This window comes from Panthera onca, chromosome E3 (genome assembly GCF_046562875.1).
Source record: "Panthera onca isolate mPanOnc1 chromosome E3, mPanOnc1 haplotype 2, whole genome shotgun sequence".
NCBI classification, from domain to species: domain Eukaryota; kingdom Metazoa; phylum Chordata; class Mammalia; order Carnivora; family Felidae; genus Panthera; species Panthera onca.
The window spans coordinates 29504525-29525549 of record NC_138354.1 but is presented as its reverse complement, the minus strand read 5'-3'; the positions used below and the strand labels follow the sequence as shown (position 1 = coordinate 29525549).

The 21025-nt window shown below is 42.4% G+C and overlaps 1 protein-coding gene across 3 annotated transcripts in view; it reads right to left on the bottom strand.

The window, feature by feature from the left end:
• PDXDC1 (pyridoxal dependent decarboxylase domain containing 1) overlaps positions 1 to 2913 on the bottom strand; it is a 51682-nt gene extending 48769 nt beyond the window's left edge. The window contains exon 1 of one of the 3 annotated variants that reach the window (XM_078439762.1): positions 2844 to 2913. Coding sequence is in view for 1 of the 3 variants with exons in the window: in XM_078439761.1 (XP_078295887.1) it covers positions 2425 to 2445 (21 nt within the window). In the remaining 2 variants the exon portion in view is untranslated. Of the gene's footprint in view, positions 1 to 2424; positions 2559 to 2843 lie in introns of those variants that run through there. The other 2 variants (XM_078439761.1, XM_078439763.1) reach the window with 2 other exon arrangements.
• Between the last annotated feature and the right edge of the window lie 18112 nt (positions 2914 to 21025).

The window sequence follows — 21025 nt, the reverse complement described above, 5'->3', positions numbered from 1 at the left end:
TACATATTATCTAAAGAAAAAGCAAGCCTACAGAATCATACCTGGACCAAAGGGAATGCAGGGTCTGATTCTCCTAAATGATGATAGCACACTACATTTTAGAGACAGCGATTACTTGAAATGAGAGAATGGGAATCAAATAACGTTGTGGTTTCTGTAGCCAGTATAAATTATGCAAGGATCGGTTTAAATGGGATCATTCAGAACTGCTCAAAGAGTTCTCATTTTTATATTAGCAACGTAGAATTTCACCCAAAATAGTCTATTCCTCAAAGAAACAGGAATAATGGATGCAATTCAATGTTTCTACTTTGATTCAAACTGTTTTTCTCAACATAAAATCCTCAACATTCATACTATAGGAATTCTTTTTCTTTTCTGCTCTCTTAGCACGAACAGAAATTGTTCATTACGTATGAGGCCCTCCACTGCTTCAGGGAATATTAAAATAAGACATGGTCCTAGTTCTGAAACACTTACATTCAGAATTTCCATACGGGCCTAAGGCAGGCAGAAACTTCCGGCCCACACATTCTGAATTCCTCAAAGATCACTGCCATTTTTGCGAATGCTCCAGCCTTAAGCACTCTGGAGTTGCAGTACCTTTTCCGATCTTCAGTTGGAGAGGTTAAGGTCTTTTATCAGCCATTAATGTTTACAGGGAGAAACCAGTGTAATCTGCTAATCAAATGCCAGAAAAGTAGTATTTCAAGCAGGATTCCGACCCAGTCTTTTTTGCAGATTTGCCCATAAAAAACTATTCTTGGAGGAAGGATCACTCCAGTTTCTAGGTTTCTAACTGAAAAGACACAGAGCCATCCTGTCTTATGAAACTGGACAGGAAACAACACTGAAGAGATAATCTTAGCATCATTTTATATTCAGCTATGGGTGTCACACATATGATCTAGAGCAGGAATTCTCAGGCTCAGCACTACTCACATTTAAAGCAGAGAATTCTCTGCCGTGGAGGCTGTCCTGTGCACTCCAGGATGTTTAGCAGCGTCCCTGGCCTCTACCCAGTAGGCACCAGTCGCACCTGCCTACCCACTAGTTGTGACAATCAGAAACGTCTCCAGACAAGCTGCCAAATGTCCCCTGGGGAGCAAAACTGCACCGTGCTTGAGAATCACTGATCTGGCCTGGAACTCGCAGTACCACAAGGTAGACACTGTACTAATCAAAAGCCTGGAAAGACTTCATTCCTCCCCAATAAACATGTAACGCTCAACACATACAATCTTTTTCTCTTCTTGACTGCCTTCCGCCCAATTTATGAGAAATGACCCGGGGTGTCGTTACTGTGTGTCCATGAAGACACCATCATCCCTTCAACTTTCCAGTGACAAGGGAACAAATCTACAGGGACTGCCGCACTGAAAAATGACCAAGTGTTATTGCTACCGGTTCAAAATTAAAATAAAGCAGTCTTAAAACCCTAGCATTGCTCCAGAATTCTACACGTGCAAAAAAAAAATTGGGTCTGCACAGGCTTGAAGAGGGAGAAGGACTTTGAGGGCGGGCAAAATGTCAGGTTCTGCAGATAGGTATCCAAAGAGGGATCCAAGCACTGGTTCTCATTTACAAGCCCTAAATCCGGGACAATTAGAATCCATTTCCCTTGCCAGAGCAATCGGCCAGGCGCATCATCACGCTGCTGCTTCCCCAAGACAAACTAGAGGAAAGGGCTGCTACCAGTGGATTTCAGATCGACGCGAGCGTCTCCCCCGGGCACGAAAAGGGGGGAGTCACAAGTTGCGGAAGAGCAGCAATCCCCAAAAGCAATTCACGATCCGCAGAAGGCCCACCCCTTCCTGACCTCAGGGGTCTTCACAAACTACAGCACCAGAATCACGTGGGGGAACTTGTTAAACAAGCAGATCCCCGTCCCGCCCCCACGAGGTTCCCCACCCGAGGGCCGAAAATGTGGGTGTTTACCAAGGGCCCCAGGTGATTCCTAGTCACGCTGAAGTTGGAAAACCCACTGCTTCAACAATCCCCCCCCCCCCCCCCCTAACTTGGGAGACCACAGGAAACCCACAGGCTTGCAGTCGGCTCTGAAACAACCGGGGCTGCTGTCCAGGCTCTTCTGGGGCCGCAAGTCGTTAGCTCCGTCAGCCTAAAGGGTGAGCCGAGCTCGGGCAGGCCCCAAGGTCGGCCCCGCGGCCCCCGCAATGGGCTCCCGGCAGAACCGGCCCAGTCCCTCTCGGCCCACGGGCACCCGAAGGATTCCCGGCCCCGTGACGTGACCAGGCCTCAGCGGCGAGCGCCCAGACGGACGCCCTCGCGGCCAGGCCCCCTCGGCCAGGGCCAGTTAGCCCCCAGGCCCCTCCCCGGTCACAATGGCAGCTCGCGACCGGGAAACAGTCGCCTCGGAGGCGGAGGCCTCGGGCCGCAGGGCCGCCCCCCAGCCCGAGTACAGACCTTCTCCAGGGACGCGTCCATGGCTGAGGCGGCCGGCGGAGCCCGATAAAGGCCCCGCGGTCCGGGCGCTACTTCCGCCTCCCGCGCCGCGCCGCGGTTTCCACGCTGGCAGCGCTGACGTCCCCCGCGGCCGCGGCCGGCGGGGCGGAGACGGGGAGGAGCAGCCAGGCGTCGCCGCGGGGTGGGAAATCTGCGGGTCTCGGGGAGGCGGGGCGGCGCCCCTCGGGGTGGGCGGGGCCCTCTAGGCTTCCGTACCTGGCCGTCCCTCCGGCCAGCCCTAACGTGCCCAGGTGAGGGGGGGGGAGGCACGGCGCAGCCGCTGCAAACTTTCACAAGCCCGTCGCAGGCGTCGGGGTAAACATATAATAACCGCAAGTGACCACTCTTGCCCTGAGAGGCTGGAAATACTACTCACGCACCTGTACTTCCCTGTCCTAGGCTTCCAAGTTTTCCGCACCGTCAACATCCCTCAGGAATGGAACAGGCCATGCACCACAGAGGGGCGGGGCTAGCGAGCACCCCCGCACATGCGCAGGATGGCCAGTTTACTAGGTGTCGAGGGGTTTGCGGGGGTTCAGGTATGAGGTTCCCAAGTGATCGCGGGTGTTTAAAAGCGGTGCTGATGCGAGCTGGGGTATTTGTTTCACCGCGGAATTCCAGATGGAAAAGACTTTGAAACAACCGGTCCGGCTTCTTTCATTATGTCAAGCCATAATTATGATATGGCAGGTGATAATAATAGGTCAGCTGCTGCTGTTCCACATTATGGCACAACAGCTCTATGATGGAGAGATGGTTATCCATATCCCGGTGCCAGTCTAGGTAGGATCCAGACCCAAGCACCGTGACCGCAGCGTCTGTCCACCACACACACTACCTCCGTAACCGCTTCCAGCCCTGCTGTAGAATCATGTGTTTCTAAGGAATGGGAGAGGGCATACATTTGCTTATTATATTCTTCTACTGAGGAATGCTGAAATAGACTAGTGTACCACGTTTGCAGTCAGAAAACACTTCAGCAAAGACCAAAATGACGTTACAACCACAAAACCATTCCTTTTATCTCCTGTGCGCATCTCTTCTGAAATCTGCGTAAATGACTGGGTCAATTTTCAGCGCAGTAATTACATGTTTTGCGCTCTCTAACTTGTATTTGGTAAATTGCCCAGGTATGTTAATAAAATTGTTTTCTACCAAAAGAGCCTTTGCGTGCCAGTTCAGAGTGTACCCCGGGAACTATTCAGATTCCCCAGAGTTCTGCAAACAGAAGAAAGACTTATGTCTATGTATGCCTTACAAGATCCAACATTGAATGTACCTCTGTTTAAGCAAATCACTTTTTCCGACTTATGAAAAATTTCAAACATTTAGAAAAAGTTGAAAGAGTTGTACAATGAACACCCACATGCCCACTTTCTAGATTTTACAATGAACAATTCCCTATATTTGCTCTATTACATAAGCATCTGTCTGTTCACCAATATGTCTTGTGTTTTGATACATTTCAAAGTTGCAGACATCGATATATTTCACCCCTGAACATATCAGCAAGGATATCATTAAATATTCATATTTTTTGAAAGATATTTTATTTGTAAGTAATCTCTATACCAAAGTGTGATTCGATCTCAGGACCCCTAGATCAAGAGTCACACGCTCCACTAACTGAGCCAGCCAGGCTCCCCGCAAAATCTTAATTTTTAAAACCACCTCCAAGTATCTTTGGATTATGTCACAAAGCAGATTCTACAAAACAGAAACTAGGCAGATGAAATTAACCTCTTCTATTTTATTTATTTTTAAGATTTTATTTTCAAGTAATTTCCAAACACAATGTGGGGCTGGAACTTACAACCCCGAGATCAAGAGGCACCTGCCCTACCAACTGAGCCAGCCAGGTGCCCCTAACCTCTTCTACTTTAAAAGTAAACTTAAAACATGAAAATTATTCCCCCATGAAAAACTGGGAATAATTGGTTCATTGAATATTTACCCAAATATATGTATTGGCTGCCATCTTGGACAGTCAGATGCTAGAAATACAAAAATAAGACCAGATCCCTGCCTTTAAGGATACACTGTTTAGAACAGAGGTTTTTACTTTGTGACCCAGGGGGAGGCCCGTAAAACTCCTGAAACTGTATCCAAAATTTTGTATTATGAGTACATTTGGGGAAAATGTCCATAGCTTTCATTTTATACTCGTCTGTCACACACACACACACAGCAAAATAAGTTAAAACCATTTCGCTTGTGGATGGACAGCTATGTAAATGTAGCATTCTTTGAACTAGTACAGACATATGAGAAAAATATTGTAGGAAAACAAAACATGAAACCACTCATTGTGAGAACATTTGGCTTATATGTGCCAATACAGACCTTTTCTTGAAATAGGCAAGAAGCAAACCAAATAAAAGAAGTTTGTGGTTATTTTTCCCCTTTGAGTCTATTCACATGATTTTTGTTGTGTCCCGATTGATATTTACATAAACGTATTGTAAATGTTGCTTTTAACCTTTAGCTTTTTTTTTCCCCAAGCCAAACTGTATCCAGCTTTATTAAAGATACCCTTCATAAACAATCATGCTATTTCAGGCAGGACATGGGCAGACAATCGTTATCAGTATACAACAACTTTCAAACTCCCTTCTTCAATGGACTACCAAAATCAGAAAGCCGCTATAAAACCCAATGAATTCTTCATTTGATGCTCTGAACAGGGAAAGTTTAGAGTGAGGATTGACATTTCACATTTAGCATGTTGTTTAACAACTTTTCACAAGCCGACCCTGAATTTCAGGAAATGAAATGAAAATGGCAGAATTATCAATCTGAAACACCACAAGCTAAAAAAGGAACTCTTTTGAGGGATGCCATTTCCATGGTGACACTGTAAAGTAACCATTAACTTTTGGAATCAACCAAGTGATATATATGGAAGATGTATTTATCATTCACCAGGGTGATGGAAAATTAGTAAATTACCAAAAAGTGGGAGGGAAGAGGCAAGGTGAGTAGGAATGTAAGTGGAATCACCAATGTCCTCAACTTCATTTCACACTAAGTAAAGACTCTCTGAAATGGCAAAGTCAAGATTCAAAGTTTTAAGTGTAATATTTTAAGGCATAAAGGGTGTTCGCTTTTATTTCTAGACGAAATAAAATTAAGTAACAAAAATCAGGAAGTGGAGAGGATGGGAGAGCTGGTGCAAATGGCAATAAATTTATCATTTTTTAGAGTAAGGAAACAATAGTTTCTTTCTAAATTAAGGAACAGACACAACGATATTTTTTACAAAGTAGAAGGTAAAAGCTACAGAATGGGAGTGGGGGGGGTTACAAACGAGGGAAAAGAAATTGGCAATATCCCATTTTATATTCTTCTACACTCTCTGGATATTTGCCATTTGCGTGCATTTCTCTCATGAATTGAAGTTAAGTCAATTACCTGGAAAAAAAAAATTGATTTCAATCATTTTTTAAATCTCACCCGGCAGTTTCGGAGAGAAGTCTGCGGTTCCTCAAGGAGACTTAAGGTGGCAACACTGAGACGATTTGTAACCTACCTTGTTTCATTAGTTTCACTAAGTTCACCAACATAGTTCAAAACAAAATGAAACAAAAGCAGCAAAGACAAATTTTGTTGTGAAAATATAGGAAACAGCTTAAAAGAAATGAATTGTCCCCAACTAACACCCTATCATCACCATCCCCTCCATGAGAGGAACCTTCTCAGACATCCCATAAGCCCTGCCCCAAACAATCCCAGCTCCCTCACCCCAAGAAAAAATAACCACTTTCTGATCTTTACAGTAATCATGTCCTAATCATTCCTTTGCGGTTTTATCACCCAAACATGCATCCATAAACACTATAAAAATATATCTAGGGGCTCCTGGGTGGCTCAGTTGGTTAAGCATCTGACCTCGGCTCAGGTCACGATCTCCTGGTTCGTGAGTTCGAGCCCCGTGTCCAGCACAGAGCTCTCCTTGGATCCTCTGTCTCCCTCTCTCTGCCCCTCCCCCTCTCAAAAATAAATAAACATTAATATATATAGTCTCTTAATATATAGTCTCTCTCTCTATACACACACACACACACACACACACACACACACACACACGTATTCTCTTTTAATCTATAGGTATTCCTATATCTTTTTTTCCTTTACAATTGATCTGTTGAAGACATCATGTTACTGTTGTAGAATTTTCCTTAGTCTGAATTTCCCTCTGTTTTCTATATTTCCTGCAAATTGGTGGCTGGATCTAGGCTTAATCAGGTTTAGGTCTGAAGTTCTGGGGACTTATTCAGAGATGATTGTTGTTCTCTTCGTCAAAAGGCACATGGTACCTGGTTTTCTTTTTTTGTGTTGTTAGCAGACACTAACATTCTTGACTTTACATTAATTCTGACCTAAATGAGAAAAGCTGTGAATTTTCCTATGCCACATATATTTTTATATCCAAGGAAGTTTGCCAAGATACGATTTCTTACCACCCTCTCGTTTTTCTTTTTGTTTTGACATAATTTCAGACTTGTAGGAAAGTTGCAAGAAAAGGAAAAAGAATTCTCTCAAACTCTTCCCGATTCCCTGTATGTTAACATTTCACCACATTTGCTATATTGTTCTCTCTAAATGAATAAATAAATATGAACACACATAGTTTGCCCCTGAATCATTTTGCAATTTGTTGCAGATGATGTCCTTTCGTCTCTAAATAACTTGATGATATTACTTTCTAATCAATAGACTCTATTCATATTTTGACACTTTTCCCCAGATAAGTCCTTGATAGAAAGTCTAGAATAGTGTGCTCTTGAATAGTTCTTCCAACAGAAGGACTATTTGTGTGTCTCACAACAGATATGAGTACAGGACAGATACTTTATAGAATGTCCATCAATGTGGGTTTTCTATTTATTTTTAGAAGATCCTAATGTTGATATTTTTTAGGTTAGTGATTTTCCTCCATAAACATGTTGTATGGACCAGAGCCCCACCTGATTTAAAAGTAGACGGATTTCTTGCTGTTCACAAATCTCAGATCGTGAATAATCACGTTTTCCTCCCAAGAAGCCTACCAAAGACTTTATTTTTTTAATATGAAATTTATTGTCAAATTGGTTTCCATACAACACCCAGTGCTCATCCCAAAAGGTGCCCTCCTCAATACCCATTACCCACCCTTGCCTCCCTCCCACCCCCCATCAACCCTCAGTTTGTTCTCAGTTTTTTTTTTATTTTTATTTATTTTTAATTTTTTTTAACGTTTATTTATTTTTGAGACAGAGAGAGAGAGAGCATGAACAGGGGAGGGTCAGAGAAAGAGGGAGGCACAGAATCTGAAACAGGCTCCAGGCTCCGAGGTGTCAGCACAGAGCCCGATGCAGGGCTTGAACTCACGGACCGCGAGACCATGTCCTGAGCCAAAGTCGGACGCTTAACCGACTGAGCCACCCAGGCACCCCTGTTCTCAGTTTTTAAGAGTCTCTTACGCTTTGGCTCTCTCCCTCTCTAACCTCTTTTTTTTTTCCCCTTCCCCTCCCCCATGAGTTTCTGTTAAGTTTCTCAGGATCCACATAAGAGTGAAAACATATGGTATCTGTCGTTCTCTGTATGACTTAGTTCACTTAACATAACACTCTCCAGTTCCATCCACGTTGCTACAAAGGGCCATATTTCATTCTTTCTCATTACCACATAGTATTCCATTGTATATATAAACCACAATTTCTTTATCCATTCGTCAGTGGATGGACATTTAGGCTCTTTCCATAATTTGGCTATTGTTGAGAGTGCTGCTATAAACATTGGGGTACAAGTGCCCCTATGCATCAGCACTCTTGTATCCCTTGTGTAAATTCCTAGCAGTGCTATTGCTGGGTCATAGGGTAGGTCTATTTTTAATTTTTTGAGGAACATCCACACTGTTTTCCAGAGCAGCTGCACCAGTTTGCATTCCCACCAATAGTGCAAGAGGGTTCCTGTTTCTCCATATCCTCTCCAGCATCTATAGTCTCCTGATTTGTTCATTTTAGGCACTCTGACCAGCGTGAGGTGATCTCTGAGTGTGGTTTTGATCCACAAAAGTATGGCCAACTAATCTTTGACAAAGCAGAAAGAATATCCAATGGAAAAAAGACAGTCTCTTTAACAAATGGTGCTGGGAGAACTGGACAGCAACATGCAGAAGGTTGAAACTAGACCACTTTCTTACACCATTCGCAAAAACAAACTCAAAATGGATAAAGGACCTGAATGTGAGACAGGAAACCGTCAAAACCCTAGAGGAGAAAGCAGGAAAAAACCTCTCTGACCTCAGCTGCAGCAATTTCTTACTTGACACATCCCCAAGGGCAATGGAATTAAAAGCAAAAATGAATTACTGGGACCTTATGAAGATAAAAAGCTTCTGCACAGCAAAGGAAACAATCAACAAAACTAAAAGGCAGCCAACGGAATGGGAGAAGATATTTGCAACTGACATATCGGACAAAGGGCTAGTATCCAAAATCTATAAGGAGCTCACCAAACTCCACACCTGAAAAAACAAATAACCCAGTGAAGAAATGGGCAGGAAACATGAATAGACACTTTTCTAAAGAAGACATCCAGATGGCCAACAGGCACATGAAAAGATGCCCAACGCCTAACAAAGACTTTAAAAGTATTCCTTCAACTGCAGACTTGTAAATCACAGGCACAACTGTTGGATTACCCATGGGCTAGCTTTTTCTTGGTTTTTAGAATAGCACACTGTCAGAGCTCAGATTGTAGATCCAAGTAAATCTGAGCTCTTCAAACTGAAAAGCTACTTGGGCCAGTTGCTTGACTTTGCGCTGTTTTAGTTTACTCATCTGTAAAATTCAGGTTATACTTGCTTTTTAGTGTTCTTTAAACATTCTTGTGGTTTTCACATTAAAAAAAAAAAAAAAAAAAAAGCACACCAAAACCAAGCAGACAAAGACTCCTCAGTGGAGCCCATCCATAGCTCCCTCCAGTTACCCTTATGGTCTCAATTTTCATCACGCACATACCACCAACTCATTTCAATGTGGTTTCAGTGCCTTCATTCCACCCAAACAAATCTCACTAAAATCATCCCCATCCAGCTTACATGATGTCTCAGCTGCATTAGATCCAGATAATCACTTCTTTTTTGAAATCGACACTTCTCTTGCTTCCCGAGATCAAACTCTCTTTGCTGTGTTCTCTGTCTGACTGTCTCTTCTTCATCCTTCTTCCTCTATCCTATGTTTAATTGCTGAATTTCCTCAGCACTCAGCCCTAATGCTCTTTTCTCCCACCTTGTATCCTCCATTTTTTTCTTTAACATCTATACCAGTGTGGTTGTTAAACTGACAGTCAAAACCACTGATGAGTTGTGAAATCAGCCTAGCGGGTGGTGGCTAGCAATTTTGAAAAACTGAACTGGATAGAAAAGATCAGAGCAGCTCTTTCTGCCCATGGGTTCTGTCCTTGTGCTTTAATAAAATCACCTTTTTTTGCACTAAAAGAGAGAGTGAGAGAGAGAGAGAGAGAGAGAGAGAGAAATAAAGAAAAGAAAAACACCAGAGCACATTATATGGAATAAAGGTAACTAAGAAACAATCCAAATGTCCATCAACAGGCAAAAAGAAAAATATTTGTTGCCTATCTATACTACACAGGCATAAAAAAGAACGAACGACTTACATGTGGAACACCCTAAAAGTCGGCATTTTCTATAAAGGCCCAAGTGGTAGATATTTTAGGTTTGGGGGGCCATTCAATCTGTGTCACAACTACTTAATTCTGTATAGCATGAGTCATTGTCAATATGTAAACAAATGAGTCAATGCTATGTTCCAATAAAACTTTATTCATGGACACTGAATTTTGAATTTAATACAATTTCCACATCATAAAATGTTCTTTTCCAGTGTTTTCCCAACCATTTGAAAATAGAAAGCCATTCTTAGCTCTTGGACCTTTCTATAAGTAGGTAGTGGGGGCGCCTGGGTGGCTCAGTGGGCTGAACATCCAACTCTTGATTTCGGCTCAGGTCATGGTTCGTGAGTTTGAGACCCGTGCCGGGTTCTTTGCTGACAGCATGGATCCTGCTTGGGATTTTCTCTCCCTCTGTCTCTCTCTGCTCTTTTCCCACTCTCATGAACGCTCTCTGTCAAAATAAATAAAGAAATAAATATTAAAAAAAAATTTTAAAAATAGGCCATAGTGTGGACTGCTGTCATAGATGAATCTCAGAAACATTATGCTGAGTGAAAGAAGTCACATATAAATGAATGTGTATACTGTGTAATTCCAATTATGTGAAATTGTGGACAGTGCAGACTCATCCAAAAACCTGTGGCCAGGGATGAAGAGTAATTAACCGCACATGGATGATGGGGAATTTTTGGAGGTGATAGAAATTTTAATTTGAATTGCAGTGGTATGCAGAGGTATATACATTCATCACAACTCATTAAACTAAACATGTAATATGGATATACTTTACTATATGTAAAATACCCTTCCATCATGTTGATTTAAAAAATATCAGGTTGCATCACACGCACTAAAGGGTAACCGTGTTTCTGAAACTTGTGTTCCAGTCATGTACATTCATAGATGGGCATTGAACTCATCCTTCAAAACGAGGGTCTCCCTGACATTCCTCATCCCAGTAAAGGTACCATCACCCACCCTGTGGTTCAAGCCAGGAACCCTGGTATGTGTCTCACACACTTCTCCTTCCCCAGGCCCTTCCAATCAGTGTTGTCAGTGTTCCAGGTAAACCTCCTCAGTATCTCTCGAAGCTGTCCTCCCTTCCAGTTCCACACAGGGACCCGGCCATACCTCCGTAGTCTGTTAAGCAGAGAAGTCCGATCCTCTGCTTGGAAGCCTTGGCTTATCCACGGAGCCAAGCAGGCATCCTTCACGTGGTCCGCACAACGGTGTGGCCCCCTTCTACCTCCTTGGGTCTGAGCTGTCATTTCTTCCTTGTTCTTATAATACAGCAGACTCCTTCCTGAGAAGTGGTTTTCTTTAACTGCATTGTTCTTGCCTTCCTTCCCCCTGTTAAACTTCTAACCTCTTTGGTAGAAGTTTAAGTCTCATTTTCTCAGGGAAACATCATAAGTGCACCTGCACTTCTCTCCTGCACTTGGCACGGTTGTAATTATTATTTAATGTCTGTCTCTCTGGATAGACTAGAAACGCCATTTCTACAGAGACAGAGTCTGTCTTTGATATTTTGTCCCCAGTAACAAGCAGGTAGACTCTGAAAACGGTTGTGAAATGAATGGATGGATGGATAATGAATTTACACACTGGCACAACATGCAGATTTTATTTCCAAACATCCCCATTGTTTTCCATCTGGTTTTAATGAGTATCACATGTTGGGGCGTCTGGGTGGCTCAGTCAGTGAAGCATCCGATTTTGGCTTAGGTCATGATCTCAGAGCCCCGTGTCAGGCTCTGTGCTGACAGCTCATTGCCTGGAGCCTGCTTCAGATTCTGGATCTCCTTCTCTCTCTGCCCCTCCCCTGCTTGTGCTCTGTCTTTGTTTCTCTCAAAAATAAATAAACATTAAAAAAAAATGAGTATCACACGTTAAAGACACTCTGCGAGGGACGCCTGGGTGGCTCAGTCGGTTGAGCATCCGACTTCAGCTCAGGTCACGATCTCACGGACCGTGAGTTCGAGCCCCGCGTCGGGCTCTGGGCTGATGGCTCAGAGCCTGGAGCCTGCTTCCAGTTCTGTGTCTCCCTCTCTCTCTGCCCCTCCCCCGTTCATGCTCTGTCTCTCTCTGTCTCAAAAATAAATAAACGTTAAAAAAAAAAAAATTTAAAAAAAAAAAAAAATAAATAAAAAAAAAAAAAAGACACTCTGCGAGCCGAGCAAGCAATTTTACATCCCAAGTCTTGATAGCCCAGTGTCTGGGATGCAGTGAGGGTTTAGTGAATGATTACTGAATGCATGCATCCAACAAATACTTTCTGAGAGTCCACTATATGCTAGGAATCAGGGATACAGTTATTAAAAGAGTTTCTGCATTTGTGGATCTTACATTCCATTGGAGTGGAGAGATAACAAATAGCTATATAATATTAATTAGTTGTGAGTACCAACAGGAAAATAGAGCAGGATAAGAGAATAGAGAGTAAATTATGAATGAATCCATCTCTCAGGCTGTAAATTTGAAATCTCTGTTCCAAAACATTGAAAATATTTGTTCACTGATAATCAGCTGGAAACAGAAGAAAATTAAGCAAGACCAACTACTACCATGGACAATTTATCATTGATTTTCAAAACCTTGAGGATGACATCCCCATTGATTTTGCTATTACTCAAAGGACCTTTCTTTGCTGTTGGAGTAGTTCTGGCAATTCACAGACCTATCATCATCCAAATATCATGGAATCAGGGTTGGGCATGAAGTCTTGGAAAATCTGAAGCAGGTATGTTAAGATTGAGGCAGCCATATGAAAAAGAATTTTGTTACTTGCATTAAAAACAATTTTTTTAATGTTTATTTACTTTTGAGAGAGAGAGAGAGAGAGAGCTGGGGAAGGGGCAGAGAGAGGGAGACACAGAATCGAAGCAGGCTCCAGGCTCTGAGCTGTCAGCACAAAGCCCGACGTGGGGCTTGAACTCACGGAGTGTGAGATCATGACCTGAGCCGAAGTCAGATGCTTAACCAACTGAGTCACCCAGGCGCCCCTTTTATCTTGCATTTTAAGCTAATTTTTACTTATGTTTCAGAGTCTTCTTTCCCTAAAGTAAAATTTTAGATGATAGTGATTATTTTAGGTGACATTGCAAAAAGATAAATAGTATAAAAAGGTAAATTCTACTTCTCATTCATTTCAGGTTTATTTGTATTTTATGAAATAATTCAGCCTTCTCTAAAACTTTGTGCTCGAAAGAATAATGAACAAGAACATTAACATACAATATTTAAAAAGGAAAAGATGTGCAAATGGTCAATAAACACACACACACACAAACATTGTTAGTGACCAAACGTGTAAAAATCAAAGGAGATACCATTCTTGTTTATCAAATCAACATGGTTTTTTTTTTGTTTTTAATAATATCTACTGTTAAAGTAGAAGAAAACACTCTTTTGCATTACTGATAGAATTTCAAACTATTACTAAATCTTCTATAAGTTTCAGTTATACTGAACTGAATGTAATTTGGCATTCAGTAACAACAAAAAACTTAGAATATACGTATCTTTTCTCCCTCAAATTCTACTACCAGACATGTAAGATAATGAAGTTAAAGACTTAACTGTGAGAATGTCAACAGCAACATTGTATATAATGGTAAAAATGTTAAAACAACCTATATATTCAACAATATAAGAAATTGATTAAATTATAGTAAAATTGGTTAATACACACCTTTAAAAATACTGATGTGGAAACCTACCTATTGACACGGGATGATGATATCCTGTTAATTCAAAAAGGAAAGTAAGAAAATGGCATGTGTAATATAAGCTTTACTTTTTTTTTTTTTAAGTTTATTTATTTATTTTGAACAGAAGGTGGAGGGGAGAGGCAGAGAGAGAGAATGCTGGAATTGTCTCTCTCTCCCTCTCTTTCTGCCCCTCCCCTGCTTGTACTCTCTCTCTCTCTTTTTCAAAATAATCAAATAAACTCTTAAAAAAAAAAAAAAGGGATATAAGGCAAAATGGAAGAGAAGCATAGGGCGAGGTAGGGGGAAAGGATGTGGAGCTTCAGGGCTCTCTGAGGGCCCCACTCTCTACAAATCTCCACGTGTTCACCACCCCAGAAGCTCTCTGAACTCATCTTTTTTTTTTTTTTTTTTTTTCTTTTTTTTAATGGAGGCTTCATTACACAGAAATGATTCATTGTATCACTGGTCACTGGTGATTGAACTCAGGCTCCACCCCCTGTCCCTTCCCTGGACGTAGGCGGCTGGGGGTGGAGCTGAAACATCCCACCCTCTAATCACCTGATTGGTTCTGCTGGAAATAGCCCCCGCCCCTCCCGCCACGCCTCCTTAAAGGCTTTCAAGAGTCACTTCCTTCACACAAACGCAAACTCGGGTGTGGTTGAAAGGGGCTTGGGACGAACACTAAGACACTCATTTCAGCTTTAAGGCTCTGGAGCTATTTCAGGAGCTGAGTACAAAAAAAATCAAATTCTATAACAAAAAATTCTCTCTGATTGCTCAGGAAATTCCAAGGGTTTTAGGAGCTCTCAGCCAGAAACAGAATGAAGATCAAATATATATCTCTTATCATAAATCATGATATCCCCTGTTGGCACCCTGTCTCTAGTGGTTTTGTAACAGAGGACCTCTAATGAGACACTGTCCCATAACAGCTTATCCCAGAGGGCAGATGTCCAGCAAAGCCACCAGCTAGCAGGCCTTTCTAGCCACTGACTTTGCCATTCAGTAAGCCGCGGCTGTGTCCTCCCAACAAGATCAGGATCTCAGCCCTGGGAGTGAGGAGAGTTCTTCCTTGGGTGTTTCATCTCAGTCCCAGGAGGAGGGACAGCAGCTGTCCCTTTGTATACTCTTCAGAGTTCTCTTGTTTTCCAACCCCTCATTATTCCAATTCCCCATCAGCAATTCCGTATGGAGTCAATCCTCATTATTGGTGGGTTCCATATTTGCAAACTCAACTGCTTGCTAAAGTTTGTTTGGAACCCCCACATCTACACTCCTGATGCTTTTGTTGTCATTTGAAGTGTCATGTGCACACACAGAGCAGCAACACATTTGAGTCAACCAGCTTGTGTGTTCCCAGCTGCCGTTGAACCAGGTGACACTCTGTCTTCATATCGCAGCTCTCAGACTGTAAACAAGTGTCCCTTTCTCAATCTATTTAGTGCCAGGTTTTCTTCATTTTTTGTGCTCTGAGTGAATTCGCTATTTAAAATGGCCCTTAAACGTAGCGCTTAAAGCAGTGGCTAGCATTCCTGAGCGCAAGAAGGCTGTCGTGAGCCTTCAACAGAAAACGCCTATAGATAAGCTTTGTTCAGACATGAGTTATATAATGTTGTTGGCTGAGATCAACGCTAATGAATCAACAGTATATGTTAAATAGAGTGCCCTTCAACAGAAACACAAAACGAGTTTATGGATTCATCAGTTGATGAAAATGCTGTGACCAGAGGCTCAAGGGAACCTAATCCTGGAAAAGTAATGGTTCAACATTTGCTAATTTAAGGTGCATAGCAACTTTATGCAATATATCTACTTTGAAGAGTAAGAATCAACTGTATTATACGTTCCCTTTTCTTATTACAACGTGATTTCTCTCTCTGATTGGATCAGATGAATAGAGTACTAAACCCATCCCTAGATCCGTATTCTACTAATTAGTTATTTCTTCCACATATTAGTAGAGTCATACATTTCTTACAGTAATTGGAGTTTCAGAGTTCAAAAAAAGCATAATTGGAAAAGAAAAGTCTCCATAATTAATTCACCTTTTATGTGGAAATGCTTAATTCATTTGCATGTTGAATATGTACTATCTTTAAAGCTCCCTCTGATGTTGGGTTTTCCATGGTTTCAGACTTTTAAATTTCATCTCTTTTTAATGTATTTTAGGAGGACTTGCAAAAGTATTTCTTTTCCCCCAAAATTAACAATGGAAAATTAATAAAATAAATTTAATTGCTCTATTATCCCACACCAATTGTGAGAAATAGTTGCTTAAAATAAAGCTGATGAAAACAGACTTCCTTAGCCAGAGAAACACTCTACTTCAAATATTTCTTTCAAATAGAACCATCTTAAAATACCAAGTTGTGGGTTGCCTGGGTGGCTCAGTCGGTTAAGTTTCTGACACTTCATTTTGGCTCAGGTCATGATCTCCTGGTTCATGAGACTGAGCCCCTCATCAAGCCCCCCCCCCCGCACCCCCCCCCCCCCCGCGAGCTGTTAGCACAGAGCCTGCTTGGGATTCTCTCTCTCCCTCTCTCTCTGCCCCTCCCCTGTTCATGCTTTCTCTTTCTCTCTCTCAAAATAAACATAAAAAAATATTTCAAAATACCAAGTTGCAGGTGGGATCTATAAAGCCCACCATCCCTGTTAAGAAATCTATTGCCATGTTTCAGTATTCTACTGGAGGCAGGATAGAAGGATGAGGAAGTATTCCAAATTTCTAAACAAGAGCAAAGAACAGAGTTTTAGCCTCCGTGTTTTGTTTCACCTCTGGCCAACATCAAAATGTCCTAAAACCCATGATATTGATCCAAGCACCTTTCACATAATTTGTGTCAATGTCAAGGGTATGAGAATTGCCTAGGTCATGGAGACACAATTTTTAAAAAATATTTACTTATTTTTGAGAGAGCAAAAGCAGGGGAGGGGTAGGGAGACGGGGACAGAGGATTCGGAGCGGGCTCTGTGCTGACAGCCCGATGTGGGGTTAGAACTCACGAACTGCGAGATCATGACCTGAGCTGAAGTCAGATGCTCAACCGACTAAGACACGTAGGTGCCGTGAGACAGAATTTTTAGACATGGTTTTTCCACATCGGAGCTGAAATGCTATGATTTCGTGACAGAATTGCTTAATATCATTTCTGTTAACAGGAGAAACTGAGACCCTGGCGGGAAGTGGGCTTCTATCTATCTTCCTCCTTCTAACCTTTCTTCTGACCTTTTCCATCTGGAGTGCCTGTTCTTTACCTCCTGGTGCACATTCAGATAGGGATCGAGCAGTGGGTGGTGCCTCTTACTCCCTCCCCTATAATTTCAATCCCATTCATCATTCAAAGAAAATCCATCCAAATAAAAATAACCTTAAAAAAAAAGTCATACAACAGGTCCCCCCTTATCGTCAGGGGATATATTCCAAGATCCCTCCAGTGGATGCCTGAACCCTCGGACAGTACTGAACATATATACTGTATAAGCTAGGGTTTTTTTCCCCATACATACCTACCTATGATAAAGTGTAATCTATAAATCAGGCACAGCGAGAGATTCAAAACAGTAACTCGTGATAAAATAGAACAATTGTAACTATAATCTGTAACAAAAGTTATGTGAATGTGGTCTCTCAAAATATCTTATTGTCCTGTACTCACCCTTCTTGTGGTGACGGGAGGTGATAAAATGTCCACACAATGACATGAAGTGCTGTGAGGGACTTAGGCGCTGTGACCTCAGGTTAGGCTACGATTGACCCTCTGAGGATTCGTCACAAGGTGGATCATTTGCTTCCTGGTAGGGGTTGACCTCTGGTCCCACAAAGCGCAGATAAGGGGTAGGGCCGGGTGGGGGGGTGGGAGGATGGGACTACTGTAGTAAAATTTGCATAAAGCATGGCTCTTTTTTATCCACCTGCAGCCACACTAAACGAAAACCTTGTGCTCGCTGGGCACACATAGCTCCCTTCCTTCTGCTGGAGAAATTCCTGGAGACAAGTCATTTCTTATAGGTGATTTTGAAAAGGTTTGAAGAGCTTCAGTGACTTTTTTTTTTTTTTTTTTTTTTTTTTTTTTAGGGGTAGCCTTAACTGATTGCTTTCTCTGCGCTTTGGAAAACAGACCTGTCAGTCTTGCGGCCTTTTTTAAGCTTGGAAACCTTTAGTTTGTCAGTAGAAATTTCAGAGAAGTCTTCAAGAGGAGCCAGGAGGTTTTAGACACCGTGGCGCACTCAGTGGTTGGTAAGAAGCCCCGATTCATTTAAATAACGTGAAACAATAACTTACGAGAAGCCTCATTGTAATCATGCTAATGTAGTTTTAATATGATCCTTAGTTGTAAACTGAAACTCAGCTCCCACATCAGTGCTTTATTCCCAAATCTTCCTCACGAAACTCCTCTGTTAAATTTTAACACAGCACTCTGTTCTCCAGCTACCCTGCCCCTCTCTGCTCAGGGATATTAATGTCACATGGAAAGCCTTGCCTCGTTATTGCCGGAGGGCTCTGAATCACAGCCTGCACAGATGAGGAAGCATCAATGTAACGACTTAATTCATCTTAGAACATCGCTTCTTGTTTGAAGGCCATGCGGGTCCTTCAGCGTTTGCTTGAGTAATAGATTGTCCTTACTAACTGGATTTTTTATTGTTTTTAGGAAGACACAAGTATATAGCAACTCATGTAAAAGCATGTCAGCCTTCTTAGTATTTATTTCTCTTTCTTTCAACTCCCATTAAGCAAATCTGTTGAGCTGCTTGATAAAGATCGCCGCAGATTTTGGAGGATACGTGGCCCCCTGAGGATTGTCAGCAATCTGCCTCACTGGGCTTCTGTGAGGAGTAAATGAGTTAATGCATCGGGTGCCTCGTCGATAACGGACACGCGTAGTGGTCCCTCAATGACTGTCAGCACCATCCTTTGGGGGTGCCAGATTTAGCAGAATAAATTAAAAAAAAAATAGAGCGTGCCCCATTAACTTTGCATTTCAGAGGAGCAGTGAAATTTTTTTTAGTGTGTGTCCTGAATATTGCACGGGGCATACCAACACTAAAACGTTATGCAGGGTTCGTCTGAAGATTTCAAGTTAACTGGGCATCCTGTATTTGATCTGGCAACTCGAACCCCTCTCCACCCCACTTTCCTGTTTCCAGTCTCCAATTTTGCTCTGTTTTTCTCCCTAACAAATCTGGTCAAGGCAGTTGTGTAGGAATAATGAGGGCGATTTTCTTTTTTTCATAACGAAGGCCACACTACCCCCCCCCCCCAATGTAGGCAGGAATTAGTTTTGTTTTTAATGTTTATTTATTTTGAGAGAGAGGGAAAGAGCGAGTGGGGGAAGGGCAGAAAGAGAGGGAGAGAGGGAATCGCAAGCAGGCTCCGCACTGTCAGTGCAGAGTCCGACATGGGGCTCCATCCCAAGAACTGTGAGATCCTGACATGAGCCAAAATCAAGACTCAGATGCGTAACCGACTGAACCAGCCAAGTGCCCCAGGGATTAGATTTTTTTAAAAAGGCCCTGCAAATACAAATCTTTGCCACAAGTACATAGTTTAGTGCCTGGCACATAATAGTGCTCAAGAATAATGGCCAACTGGGGCACCTGGATGACTCAGTCGGTCAAGCATCCAACTTTGGCTTAGGTCACGATCTCACAGCTTAAGAGTTCAAGCCCCGCATCAGACTCTGTGCTGACAGCTCAGAGCCTGGAGCCTGCTTCGGATTCTCTGTCACCTTCTCTCTGCCCACTTGTGCTCACTCTCTTGCTCTCTCTCTCAGAAATAAAAAATGAATAAACTTAAAAAAAAAAAAAGAATACCGATCAATTAAGTGAATGAATGAAAAAGTGTGGACAAACGGGCCTAATCTCTACACATGGAGAAATGGACAGCTGGATTTCAGCTAACATGATCAGTTGCTGTCAGAAGAGATCAGAAGGGTTACAGAGAAGGAGGACACGATAAAGGGGAGTTACAGTAGGTTGAATACTGGTCCTCCAAAGATGTCCACATCTGAATCCCCAGAACCTGTGAATACATTATTTTACATGGCAAAAGGGACTTTGTAGATGACCCTTGAGGAACGGATCTTGATATATGGGGATTATTCTGGATTATCCAGATGGGCTGACTGTAATCACAAGGGTCCTTCTAAGAGGAAGGCAGGTGGGTCAGAGTCAGAAAAGATTATGTGACAACAGAATGAGGGGGTGGGGTGGGCTGGGGAAGAATGCCCCAGCATAGATGCTGACTTATGCAAATAGAAAGGGTCAAAGAACACAGAAATTGGTAGTTTCCCAAGAATTGAAGAGAATGGGTGTGTTAGTCAGCTAGAGTTGCCAGAACAAAATACCACAGATGAGGTGGGTTAAAAAATAACTGTATTTTTCTCATAGTTCAGGAGACTAAAGTCTGAGGCCAAGGTATTAGCCGGGCTGGTTTCTCTGGAGGCCTCTCTCCTTGGCTTGCAGATAGCCTCCTTCTCACTGTGTCCCCACACAGTGTTTCCTCTGTGTGTGCATTACCCTGGTGCCCATTTGCGTGTCCAGATTTTCTCTTCTTATCAGGACACTAGGCAGATTGGACTAGGGTCCCATCTAAAGACCCTATATCCCAAACAGTCCCATTCTGAGATATTGGGGCTTAGGGCTCCAACATATGAATTTTGGGAGGGACACAACTCATTCCTTAACAATGGGATTGACACGTGGAGGAAGTCTGCAAAATAACAGGTTAGTGCCCCCGAGTGGAGACCAAGGTGATAGATATGTAACGATTCAGTGCCATGCAAAGTGATGAGGGGTTGGATGCCAGACTGGAAAAAGGACTTCAGGGGGACAATTGGCAATGATTTGAATAAGGTCTGTAGATTAGGTAATAGTATGACATCAGCGACTGTTCTCTTGCTTTGATCATTGTACTATGGTTATGCAAGACGTCAGTATTTGGGGAAGCTTGGGTGATGCCTATATGGGAACTCTTGTACTATTTTTGCAATTTTTTTTGAAGTCTGGAATCCTTTCAAAATGAAAAGCCAAGAGTTAAAAAAAACACCCTAAAATGAAATAAAATAGGGTAAACAAATAGAAGGGAGGGGTGGTGCTTGGGTGGCTCAGTCAGTTAAGCATCTGACTCTTGATTTTGGCTCAGGTCATGATCTCATGGTGGGGAGATTTAACTC